This window comes from Rhinoderma darwinii, chromosome 1 (assembly GCF_050947455.1).
Source record: "Rhinoderma darwinii isolate aRhiDar2 chromosome 1, aRhiDar2.hap1, whole genome shotgun sequence".
Taxonomy (NCBI): domain Eukaryota; kingdom Metazoa; phylum Chordata; class Amphibia; order Anura; family Rhinodermatidae; genus Rhinoderma; species Rhinoderma darwinii.
The window spans coordinates 478267757-478281564 of record NC_134687.1 but is presented as its reverse complement, the minus strand read 5'-3'; the positions used below and the strand labels follow the sequence as shown (position 1 = coordinate 478281564).

Here is a 13808-nt window from a genome sequence, read left to right as displayed (position 1 = left end):
CTATATGCCCAGAGTGGCTCCCTCCTTTTTCAAAACATCACTGAGAAGTTACAAATAGAGACTTCTAGAAATTCCTTCAAACCCGCCATTACTTGCAAAACAAGCCGCCTAAATCTAATTGTGCATCCAAAGAGATTATACAGAATCTCTACAAGGTGTCCCCAAAATGCAAAGGTATAGCCTTCTTCTATAACCAGTTGGAGGGGAGAGATACACTCCTCAAAACACCCCCTCTACAGAAAAGGTGTTTTTTTTTATTTTTCCCCATTTAAGCAGAGCAATGGGAAACAGATTTCACCTTGTATAGAAGATATTCCGTTGTACCTCTTATTAGGAAGTAGTCACAAAAACTAGTTTAAGATGGTACTTCACCACCCTCCAGATTACGTGTAATATTTACATCATCCTCACCGAATTGCTGGAGAATTTGTGGGTGTCCAGGGACCAAGCCCCTCTGGACAGCAGCTCACTATATAGTTCATACTCTCATGGACCTAAAATTCCCTTTAACACCTGAGTTGGCCTTATTTTTAGGACTGGATATGTATCCTGCCCCATTTATCACTATTGTCGCCCATATCCTTATGGCCGCCAAATTGGCGATAAGACATTGGATAGCAGGTGTCCCAGCCTCATATTTAAGAGGTTGTAGCACTGGTCAATACTACTTACATGTATGAACAATTGCTAGCTAACCAAAATTTGCAACAAACCAAAGTCCGGACTAAGTGGGGTTGCTGGTACCACAGCTCCTAATTTAAACAATGATCCTTCCAATCCCGCTACATTACAATCATAGTGCACATCTTCAGTCCTTTGCTGCGGATTATCTTCTTGTAGATCATGTAATTTGGATTGGTTTGCATACCGATCTTCAGCTGAATTAAAGAGGCTCTGTCACCAGATTTTGCAACCCCTATCTCCTATTGCAGCAGATCGGCGCTGCAATGTAGATAAGAGTAACGTTTTTTTGTTTTTTTTAAAACGAGCATTTTTTGCTAAGTTATGACCATTTTTATATTTATGCAAATGAGGCTTTCTAAAGTACAACTGGGCGTGTTTAAAGGTATGTACAACTGGGCGTGTATTGTGTATGTACATCTGGGCGTTTTTACTTCTTTTACTAGCTGGGCATTATGAATGGGAGTGTATGATGCTGACGAATCAGCATCATCCACTTCTCTTCGTTAACACCCAGCTTCTGGCAGTGCACAGACACAGCGTGTTCTCCAGAGATCACGCTGTGACGTCACTTCCCCAGGTCCTGCATCGTGTCGGACGAGTGAGGACACATCGGCACCAGAGGCTACAGTTGATTCTGCAGCAGCATCATCGTTTGCAGGTAAGTAGCTACATCGACTTACCTGCAAACGCCGATGCTGCTGCAGAATCAAATATAGCCTCTGGTGCCGATGTGTCCTCGTTCGTCCGACACGATGCAGGACCTGGGGCAGGAAGTGAGTGACGTCACAGCGTGATCTCTCGAGAACACGCTGTGTCTGTGCACTGCCAGTAGCTGGGCGTTCTGAAGAGAAGTGGATGATACTTCTATTCACAACGCCCAGCTAGTAAAAGTAGTAAAAACGCCCAGATGTACGCACATAATACACGCCCAGTTGTACTTTAGAAAGCCTCATTTGCATAAATATAAAAATTGTCATAACTTGGCCAAAAATGCTCGTTTTTAAAAAAAAAACAAAAAAAACGTTACTCTTATCTACATTGCAGCGCCGATCTGCTGCAATAGGAGATAGGGGTTGCAAAATCTGGTGACAGAGCCTCTAACTCAAATATCTCTGGTGTAACGCCTGTTTCTTTACGGATGTCCTTATCTCGATATAATGAAGTATATGCACGTTAACTCTTCAATGTTGTCATTTGGTTGACTGTTACCTCAAATTGTCAATGTACTTACACGATTGCTATAATTTGAAAACGAAATAAAATTCTATGGATTTTTTTTTAAAACACCTTTTGAAGAAAGACTGCTTCATGCTTTTTGTCAGGTCATAAGCAAGGAGATTACCGCTTAGTGAAAATGCAGCATCATGTTAGGATACTTTGGTATCTCCCATCCATCAGTTAATTGGGGGTTCTCATTCAGCAGTGGCTGCCCAAGCTTGTCAAGACAGAAATTAGTAAAATAAAGAACACTTCCCACAACCTGTAAAAAAAAATAAAAAAAAATAAGTGTTTAGTGATGTTTGATCAAATGTTATCTTTACAGATGTGAAAGTATCCAATTTGCATTTGTCTTTTGACTGTAGGCAGAGTCAGTATTAATCTTAATTGGAAACCCCCTTTGTTAGAGGGGTACCCTGAAAATACATGTGTCAGTGCGTACAGCTGCTATTTATGGAGTAACCTGGAAGCAACCTCCCAAAGGCAAAGGGGTTGGCTGTTTTTGTATCTATGCATTTATAGGACAGGAAATTATACCGTTTTCTAATATACTTCTATTAAAACTCTGTTCACTTACTTTTCTTATATCAGTGTAGTAGGCCCCCGTCTCTTCACAGTAGAATGGTATAGACAACAGGTTAGTCCTCCGTAACGCACCCATGAGCAAATTGAATAGGACTAAGTGTTGTCAGTCATGTGAAACACACACACTAAGTGACATCTACTATCCAGTTAGCAACAGGGGCCTGTGTACATCAAGTTTTAGTCTTCCATATACGGTCCAGGTATACCTTAGACCAGGGGTCTCAAACTCGGCCGGGTAAGTGGGCCGCATATAGAAAAAATGGGAAGTTGACGGGCCGCATTACTTTCAAATTTGATACAATACAAAATTATTGTTAATCAATTAGTTATTTGAACTACTATAACACTATATTACTAGAATAATAATACTACATTACTATAATAATAGCGCTAGGTTTAAAATTTGAGATATTTCTCCACGTGCTTATTTCAACAATCCAGCTTTCCAGTTTAAAGTGTCGCCAAACGCAGTCCGGCGGCTCAGTTAGCACACATGTCAAGATTGGGCAGCCCCTTTTTAGATAGTGCCGCAGTGCCCTCTGTGGATGGTGCCGCAGTGCCCTCTGTGGATAATGCAACACACCCCTAGATAAGGCCACACTGCCTTCTGTAGATAAGGCCACAGTGCCCTCTGTAGATAAGGCCACAGTGCCCTCTGTAGATAAGGCCACAGTGCCCTCTGTAGATAATGCAACACACCCCTAGATAATGCCAGTGTCCTCTTCAAATACTGTCACACACCCACTTGTAGATAACGCCACAGTGCCCTCTGTAGAGGCTGCCACAGTGCCCTCTGTAGAGGCTGCCACAGTGCCCTCTGTAGAGGCTGCCACAGTGCCCTCTGTAGAGGCTGCCACAGTGCCCTCTGTAGAGGCTGCCACAGTGCCCTCTGTAGAGGCTGCCACAGTGCCCTCTGTAGAGGCTGCCACAGTGCCCTCTGTAGAGGCTGCCACAGTGCCCTCTGTAGAGGCTGCCCCAGTGATGTCAGGGGCTTGCCCGGAGCTGGAGTCCCAGGCAGAGCGCTAGTAGGCTCTTCCTGGGATTCCAGCTATGCTCCTGACATCACTGGGACTCCTGCTCTGGGGAAGCCCCTGACATCATTGTCGATGTATGGACAGCGATGTCAGAGGCTTCCCCAGAGTCCCGGAGCAGAGACGATAATAGCGCTCTGCCCGGGACTCCGCTCTGGGGAAGACCCTGACACACTGTCCATATATGGGCAGATATGACAGGGAATTCCGCAGCGTCCCGGAGCAGAGCCTGTACTAGCGCTCTGCCCGGGACTCCGGCTCTGGGGAAGCCCCAGACATCGCTGTTCATATGTGGACAGCGATGTCAGGGAATTCCACAGAGTCCAGGAGCAGAGCCGACACCAGCACTCTGCTCCGCTCTGGGCAAGACCCTGACACACTGTCCATATATGGGCAGCGATGTCAGGGAATTCCACAGAGTCCCGGAGCAGAGCCGACACCAGCGCTCTGCTCGGGACTTCGGCTCTGGGGAAGGCCCAGACATCGCTGTTCATATGTGGACAGCGATGTCAGGGAATTCCAGAGTCTCGGAGCAGAGCCGATACTAGCGGCTCTGTGTCCCACGGGCCGCAGATGACAGCCCCAGGGGCCGCATGCGGCCCGCGAGCCGCGTGCTTGAGACCCCTGCCTTAGACTGAAGGTTGCAACGTATTCCAATGTACAGGCACACAGTGGGATTAGTCGCCAGAACCCGCCAGGAAGAGTGCTACCTAAAGCGCTGTGGGCCGGAATGCCCCTGACATCACTGTCCATAGGCATTGTAGCTCCTAACATTTTGCTTCTGACACTCTGGCTGAAAGCTCATGCGGAAAGTACTACGGCCAGGGCCTCCGGTAAAGCTCCTGATATTGTCTGTGTATGTAGCTTCCCCAGGGCCAAAGTGTGCGTGCAGCGTGCTTCCGATACTCTGCCTGGGGTCTCCAGCATTGGAAAACTCCTGCCATCACTCTCCAAAGATGCATGCTTCCTGACGTATAGGATTTAACTAAACCTGTAACAGATGCCAGAAAGTAGCATCCGCAACTCAAAGGCCACACACACAATGAATTAGAATATCAAAAAGTTCACTTTTTGAATTACTTAAATAAATTAAACTCATATTCTATAGATTCATTACACAGAGTGACCCATTTCCAGCATTTTTTTCTTTTAATGTTGATGATTATGGTAACAGTTAATGAAAACACAGAATTTAGTGTCTCAGAAATTTGATTATATAATCCCAATTTCAAAAAGGATTTTTAATACCGAAATGTTGGCCTACTGAAATGTACAGTATCTGCCCTCAATACTTGATCGGGGCTCCTTTAGCATGAATTACTGCATCAATGCGGCGTGGCATGGAGGCGATCAGCCTGTGGCACTGCTGAGGTGTTATGGAAGCCCAGGTTGTATGATAGCAGCCTTCAGCTCGTCTGCATTCTTGGCTCTGGTGTCTCATCTTCCTTTTGACAAGACCCTATAGATTCTCTATGGGGTTTAGGTCAGGAGAGTTTGTTGGCCAATCAAGCACAGAGATACTGTGGTTATTATTGGCAGTGTGGGCAGGTGCCAAGTCCTGCTGGAAAATGAAGTCAACATCTCCATAAAGCTGGTCAGCAGAGGGAAGAATGAAGTGCTCGAAAATTTCCTGGTAGACGCTGCACTGACTCTGGACTTGATATAACACAGTGGACAAACACTGCTGCTCAGTGGTCCAAAGTCCTGTTTTCAGATGAAAGTAAATTTTGCATTTCATTTGGAAATCGTGGTCCCAGAGTTTGGAGGAAGAGTGGAGAGGAGTCAATCCACGTTGCTTGCGGTCCAGTGTGAAGTTTCCGCAGTCAGTGATGGTTTGGGGAGCCATGTCATCTGCTGGTGTTGGTCCACTGTGTTATATCAAGTCCAGAGTCAGCGCAGCCGTCTACCAAGAAATGTTCGAGCTCTTCATGCTTCGCTCTGCTGACAAGCTTTATGGAGATGCGGATTTCATTTTCCAGCAGGACTTGGCACCTGCCCACACTGCCAAAAGTACCAATACCTGGTTTAATAACTACAGTATCGCTGTGCTTGATTGGCCAGCAAACTCGCCTGACCTAAACCCCATAGAGAATCTATGGGGTATTGTCAAGAGGAAGATGACACCAAACCCAACAATGCAGAAGAGCTGAAGGCCGCTATCAAGCCAACCTGGGCTTCCATAACACCTCAGCAGTGCCACAGGCTGATCCCTCCATGCCACGCCGCATTGATGCAGTAATTCATGCAAAAGGAGCCCCGACCAAGTATTGAGGGCATATACTGTACATACTTTTCAGTAGGACAACATTTCAGTATTAAAAATCATATTTGAAATTGGGATTAGAAAACTACGAGACACTAAATTTTGGGTTTTCATTAACTGTAAGGGTATGTTCACACGGCAACGCCAATTACGTCTGAAATTACGGAGTGGTTTTCAGGTGAAAACAGCTCCTGAATTTCAGACGCTTTGACAAGTGCACACTTTTTTCGCAGCGTCTTTTATGGACGTAATTGGAGCTGGTTTTCATTGGAGTCAATGAAAAACGGCTCCAATTACGTCCCAAGAAGTGACATGCACTTCTATGAGGCGGCTGTCTTTTTACGCGCCGTCTGACAGCAGCGCGTAAAAAAAAAAAGCCCTCTGCACAGAACACCGTAAGACCCATTAAATTCAATGGGCAGACGTTTGCAGACGGTTTGGAGCAGTTTTTTCAGGTGTGAAACGCCTGAATTACGTCTGTAAATAGGGCGTGTGAACATACCCTAAGCCATAATGATCAACATTAAAAGAAAAAAATGCTGGGAATAGATCACTCTGTAATGAATCTATATAATATAGGAGTTTCACTTTTTGAATTGAATTACTGAAATAAATTTACTTTTTGATGATATTCTAATTCATGGAGAAGGACGAATATATAAAAAAAGTAAACTCTGGCAGAATGGAATAGCGTAGTCTACTACACTACTCTTTCCTTCAAAATAAAGGTATACTGACGTATAACAGCGCAACGGAGACCAAAAAGACACTTACGGTCTTCGTCAAGTTAATGGAGCTTTATGGGTGCGTTTATCGTGTTCGTCAGGAGCTTTCCCGATGTGCAAGATAAACGCGGCGTGCACAGGCCCATACATGTGTTCGGGCAACATAGAGGACACATCCATTGGCTAAGTGAAAAGGACTAATGGTGGAATAATGAACAACTACATCACCGTGCGTGTACTTGTATAAAATAACCACACACACGTAGAACAACTTCTACTCTTCAATAAAGTAATATTAAAGTATTCGATACCTGGACAGTGGTATGTGAATGTCCGCGATCACATGTGTGGATGGTGGGTCACATGACTGACGCCATGTTTAGGCCTTTCAGTTACCCTGTGGATGCATTACTATACACAAATATTTTTTTCCTCGACAGAGGCTATTGCAATGTTATAAGTAAGGTAGGAGAGCAGAAATTGTAATACATGTATATATTAGAAAACTATGATTTCCTATCCTATAAATTAAAACCAGACAACCACTTTAACCCCTTAGGGTATGTGCACACACACTAATTACGTCCGTAATTGACGGACGTATTTCGGCCGCAAGTACCGGACCGAACACAGTGCAGGGAGCCGGGCTCCTAGCATCATACTTATGTACGATGCTAGGAGTCCCTGCCTCGCTGCAGGACAACTGTCCCGTACTGAAAACATGATTACAGTACGGGACAGTTGTCCTGCAGCGAGGCAGGGACTCCTAGCATCGTACATAAGTATGATGCTAGGAGCCCGGCTCCCTGCACTGTGTTCGGTCCGGTACTTGCGGCCGAAATACGTCCGTCAATTAGGGACGTAATTAGTGTGTGTGCACATACCCTTAAGGACGCAGCCTAGTTTGGGCATTCAGGCTCAGAGCCCATTTTTCAAATCGGACATATTTCACTTTATGTGGTAATAACGTCGGAATGCTTAAACCTATCCAAAGAAATTCTGAGATTGTTTTCTCGTGAGACATTGGGCTTTATGTTAGTGGTAAAATTTGGACGATATATTCAGTGTTTATTGGTGAAAAATTGCAAAATTGAGAAAATTAATAAAAAATAGCATTTTTCAGAATTTAAATGCATCGGCTTGTAAAACAGATGGTTATACCACCCAAATTAGTTACTAGTTCACATTTCCCATATGTCTACTTTAGATTGGCTTGGTTTTTTTTTTTTTTTTTGAACACTTATTTTTGTTTGACGTTACAAGGCTTAGAACAAACAACAATTTCTGATATTAAGAAAATTTCAAAAGCCTTTTTTTTAAGGTACCTGTTCAGTTCCGAAGTGGCTTTGAGGGACCTATGTATTAGAAACCCCAATAAAACACCCCAATTTGAAAACTAGACCCCTCAAAGTATTCAAAACAGCATTTAGAAAGTTTATTTAACCCTTCAGGCATTTCACAGAAATTAAAGCAAAGTAGAGGTGAAATTTGCAAATTTTATTTTTCTTGCTGAATTTCAATTGTATTCAAATTTTTTTCTGTAACACAGAAGGTTTTACCAGAGAAACACTAAATATGTATTGTCCAGATTCTGCAGTTTTTAGAAATGTCCCACATGTGTCTCTAGTGTGCGCGTGGACTAAAACACAAGCCCTAGAAGCAAAGAAGGACCTAGTACATTTTGAGGCCTCTTTTATTAGAATATATTTTAGGCAGCATGCCAGGTTTGAAAACGTGTTGAGGTGCCAAAACAGTAGGAATCCCACAAAAGTGACCCCATTTCGGAAACTACACCCCTCAAGGAATTCATTTATGGTTGTTGTGACCATTTTGACCCTACAGTTTTTACACAGCACGTATTTGAATTGGGCTGTGAAATTGGAAAAAATTTATTTTTGATAAAAATGTCTTATTTTTACAGGGAACAAAATACCCCATTTTGTTGCCCAATTTCTCCTGAGTGCAGCAATACCCCATTTGTGGCGATAAACTGCTGTTTGGGCCCATGGGTGGCCTCAGAAGGGAAGGAGCGCTGTGTGTTCTTTGGAGTGCAGATTTTGCTGGTTTGGTTTTCGGGTGCCATGTCGCATTTGCAGAGCCCCAGAGGTATCAAAGCAATGGAAACCCACCAGAAGTGACCCCATTTTGGAAACTACACCCCTCAAGGAATTAATTGATGGGTAATGTAACCATTTAGACCCCATAGTTTTTTCACAGAACTTATTTGAATTGGGCTGGGAATTCAAACAAAATTTTTTCCAATAATATGTAGTTTTGGCTGAAAATTTCTTCTATTCACAAGAAATAAAATACCCCATTCTGTTGCCCAATTTGTCCTGTGTGGCAATGCCCAATTTGTGATAAACTGACGTTTGGGCCCATGGGAGGGCTCAGAAGGAAAGGACCACAATTTGGGCTACTGGGGATTTTCTGGTGCGAAGTCATGTATGCAGAAGCCCCTGAGGTACCAGTACAGTTGAAACCCCCAAGAAGTGACCCGCGTTTTAAAAACGACACCCCTTATGGCATTTATCTAGAGGTGTAGTGAGCATTTTTACCAGAGACATAAACCCCATAAACTGTAATGTGGGTTCTCACGGGTATGGCAATACCCTCAATGTGGCTGTTAGCTGCCTGGGCACGCAGCAGGGCTCAGAAGGGAAAGACTAGGGGGGGATAAGCTGTGCGGAGTGCATCAGGGTAAGTAAAACTGGGGTAGATTAAAAATCAAGGGATGTATGATACATTTTGAAGCACTCTTTCATACGGAGCCTTAGTTTTTCGGGAAACGTGTCACATTGATATATTGTGTCCTCCCTTATCCCCCTCTTATAGCAGACTTTGTACCTCTTGACTTTTTCCTTTCTTGCCAGTTTGGGCAGCTTCTCCTGGAAAGTGTTGCCCTGGTACGATGCGTGGCCCCGCTTCCAGAAGTACTGGGTGCCCCCCCGTCTTGGTCCCTAAAAATTAGTTTCTTGATAACCACCTCTTGAAATTCAAGGAAAGTTCCGCTCTGGCCTGCACATCGACGTAGCACGTACACATTGTACAATGCCATCTGTATGATGTGCACGGCCAGCTTCTTATACCACACCGCATGTCGCTGTAGGGCTTGATCTGATCAGTCCACCCCTCCCATGTACCCATTGTAGTCCAGGATGCAGTCTGGTTTGGGGGTGTCTGTACTGGTACCTCGTACAGGTACATGGGTACTGGTGTGACATCTCTCTTGTCCTTGTACGTGACACACAATATGTTGCTGCTAGATTGTGCCCTGCTCTCACCCCGAGTGTTTGCCCAAGCAGAGTCTTAGGGAGGCCTCTCAGATTTCTTCTAGGAGTGCTGCATGCTGCAGGCCTGTAAGTGAGGCAGTTGGAGAGTGGGACGCTGGTATAAAAATCATCCAGGTAGAGGTGGTAACCCTGGTCCAGCAGTGGGTGCACCAAATCCCACATAATTGTTGCATTAACTGCCAGTAAGGGGGGGCATTCTGGGGGCTGAATACTGCTGTCCTTCCCTTCATATATCCTAAATTTGTAGGTACTGATGCACTCTCGCACAGCTTATACATCTTCACACCATACCTTGCCCTCCTACACGGCAGGTACTGGCGGAATTGAAGCCTCTCTTTGAAATGTACCAAGGACTCATCAATAGAAATACACTTCTCGGGGGTGTATGCTTGGGAAAACCGGGCACTGAAACGGTCTAATAGGGGTCTTCGTTTATACAAACGGTCAAAACTGGAGTCGACTTGGAGTAGGCAATGCTCATTAGGAGAAGCGAAGTATTGCCTCATTTTTTATTTTATTTTTAGGTTCCAGTTCAGTTCTGAAGTTGCTTTGAGGGGCCCATATATTAGAAACCCCTATGAAACACCCCATTTTAGAAACTAGACCCCTCAAAGTATTCACAACAGCATTTAGAAAGTTTATGAACCCTTTAGGTGTTTCACAGAAATTTAGAGCAAAGTAGAGGTGAAATTTACATATTTATTTTTGTCAGAAAATCCTTTTTATTCCATTTTTTTTTCTATAACAAAAGGTTTTACCAGAGAAACGCAACTTAATACATATTGCCCAGATTCTGCAATTTTGAGAAATATCCCACATGTGGCCCTAGTGTGGTAATGGACTGAAGCACCGGCCTCCGAAGCAAAGGAGCACCTAGTGGATTTTGAGGCCTCCTTTTTATTAGGCACCATGTCCGGTTTGAAGAGGTCTTGTGGTGCCAAAACAGTGGAAACCCCCCAAAAGTGACCCCATTTTGGAAACTAGACCCCTTGAGGAATTCATTGTAGTTTTCTTGGGGTGCATGCGACTATCAATTTTTATTCTATTTTTAGTTGACGTGGTGACTAAAAAACAGCAATTCTACTATTGTTTTTTTATTCTATTTTTTTTTTTACAGCGTTCACCGTGCACTATAAATGACATATTCACTTTATTCTGCGGGGCGATGCGATTACGGCGATACCAGATGTTTATAGTTTTTTTTATGTCTTATGGCGTTTGCACAACAAAATATATTTTGTAAAAAAATCATTCACTTTTTGTGTTACCTTATTCTAAGAGGCAGAACTTTTTTATTTTTCCATCAATAAAGCCGTGCGAGGACTTATTATTTGCGTAACGAACTGTAGTTTCGATCAGGACCATTTTTCGGTAGATGCGACTTTTTGATCTCTTTTTAATTTTTTGGGAGGTGAAGTGACCAAACAATTGTGATTGTGGTACGATTTTCTTTTACGGCGTTCACCGTGCGGGATAAATAACGAAATTATTTTGTAGATCAGGCCGTTACGGACGTGGCGATACCAATTATGTATAGTTTATATATTTTTATTAATAATAAAAGGACTGATAAGGTAAAAAGGGGGATTTTTACTTTTAAAACTTTTATTTTCTTATTTTTACACATCTTTTTTTTTACTTTATTACTTTGTCCCACTAGGGGACTTGAGGGCAGGAGGCCCTGATCGCTATTCGAATACACTGCACTGCATGCATAGTGCAGTGTATTAGAACTGTCAGCTACTCACTGACAGCAAGAATAGTGGGTCCTGACTTTGTCAGGACCAACTAGGCTTCCGTCGATGGCATAGCCGGACGCCATTGTTTGGTGTCCGGTTGCCATAGTCACCATCTCCGGCCGCTATCGTGTAGCAGGCCGGCGACGGCAGCTTAACCCCTAAAAAGCCACGATCTCTATTGAACACCGCGATCGGTCCCCGCTGTAGGAGCTGTGGCAGCTGCTGTACGAGACAGCAGCTGTCACAGCTCCTGTATGTGTCGGGAGGACGGCCGAAATGGCCGTTATTCCCGAGATGTACTATTAGGTCATGGAGCGCGAACGATACAGCTACCATGACCTAATCGTACGTCCAGGAGCGGGAAAGGGGTTAAGCATTGCATGAACCATTTTGCAGTCAATAGGCTGTACGTGTCTCGAATGGACAAACTGGATCATCCAGCGTGAGAGATGCTCTAAGTATAGGGACAATTCAGTAAGCCACAGAAGAAAGGTGGATGGTTGTGATGAGGCAGTAGGAGAAGCCTCCGCTTCTTCCCACCAATACTTGTACGCACATGCTGGTACCTAATGGTAAAATACTAGATAAAGTAGTATTTGGAGATGGGAAAAAAAAACCACATTGGAGCAGAGACACTAATCATGTCATGCTGCCTTTGGATAGGGCAGCACAGGTCAGGTGACAAGTTGCACTTTAAGGCCCTGTTCACAGAGTTTTTTGACGCGGAAACCGTGCCGCAAAACTCCTCAAAAACCGCCCGAAAATTCCTCCCATTGATTACAATGGAAGTTGGACGAGTTTTTTTTTACCGCAAGTAAAGAAAACGCGTTGTGGTAAAAAGAAGCGTCATGACCCATCTGGAGGCGGTTTCCGCCTCCAAAACCCCATTTCAATCAGTCAGAAAGAGGAAAAAAACGCCTCGACGAGTGTTTTGACGAGTTTTTGTCAAACCACTGTGCAAAAACCGTCTGGAGCAGTTTTTGCAGGAGGAATTTTGCCTTACAGTATCAGAGAATTTGTTGCATTCACATGCTTTAGGCCTCTTTCACACGACAGTATTTCGGCCAGTATTTTGCACCAGCATTTGGAAGCCAAAACCAGGAGTGGAACATAGAGAAAAGTATAATGGAAAGAATTGTACCTCTTTCTGTATTTGACCCACTCCTGGTTTTGGCTTCCAGACAGTGATGCAAAATACTGCTGCGTGAAAGTGGCTTTAGGCTAGATTTACACAGCGGTTTTTATTTTATTACTTAAAACTTCGCAGCAAGATGTTTTCTGGTAGTCTATAGGACTAACCTTTTATTCAGTCTTTGTAGACAGCGGGTTCTTTTTTGCAAAGCACAGCATATATGTTGTTTTGCTTCCTAAACTTCAGTTTTTTTTTTAATGTATCATAAAAACAAATACAGAGAGACATAATTTTAAACACCCCAATAAGAACCCCAAAGAAAAAAAACAGAAAAGGAATATTCTGTGTGCCTTTGACAGCTTATCTGACCCAAAGGCTGGGGCATGACCTAGACTTGTTTTTTTACTGAGTGATAAATCGCTGTCCTAAGTAATGCATTAATCTAGTGCGATTTGTCTCAATACAAAAAAGTGATAACACGGTCCATAGAAATTCATTGGATAGCTTTAAAAAAATAAAAAAATGTGTAGCTCGGAAATCTTAGCATGTAGGAAAACGAACTAAAATTGCATTCCTATGGACAGCAATTGTTTAGCCTCATCCTTAGAGACAGGTCACTTATGTGGTGACAATCGCCTACATAAGGAGATGGGCGCTATAATGTAGGTGACAGCAATGTTTTTTATTTAGAAAAACTTTTTTTTACCATGTTAGGAGCGATTTTAGCTTTATGCTAATTAGTTTCTTAATGCCCAAGTGGACGTGTTTTTACTTTAGACCAAGTGGGCGTTGTACAGAGGAGTGTATGACGCTGACCAATCAGTGACCAGTCAGCGTCATACACTTCTCTCCATTCATTAAGTCAGCGCATAGTGACACTGCGTTATTCACTATGTGCTGTCTTATACTGACATATTAACGTAACTGAAGTGTTCAGACAGTGAATAGACATTCCTTCCAGCCATGACGGGATGTCTATTCACAATCCCTGCACTTCGTTAACGTTTCTGTGGTACATACAGCAGAGCAAGTGAAATCTCGCTGTAAATGACAGGTTACAGCGAGGTTACGCTTGCTCTGCTGCAAGTACCACAGAAACGTTAACGAAGTGCCGGGATTGTGAATAGAAATCCCGTCC

General features: G+C 43.5%; 1 protein-coding gene across 1 annotated transcript in view; it reads right to left on the bottom strand.

Moving 5' to 3' along the window:
* The window catches only part of ZCCHC8 (zinc finger CCHC-type containing 8), a 65015-nt gene that overhangs the window by 40522 nt on the left and 10685 nt on the right, over nucleotides 1–13808 (bottom strand). The window contains exon 6 of the mRNA XM_075834140.1: nucleotides 2061–2164. Within this exon, the coding sequence (XP_075690255.1) occupies nucleotides 2061–2164 (104 nt within the window). The remainder of the gene's footprint in view (nucleotides 1–2060; nucleotides 2165–13808) is intronic.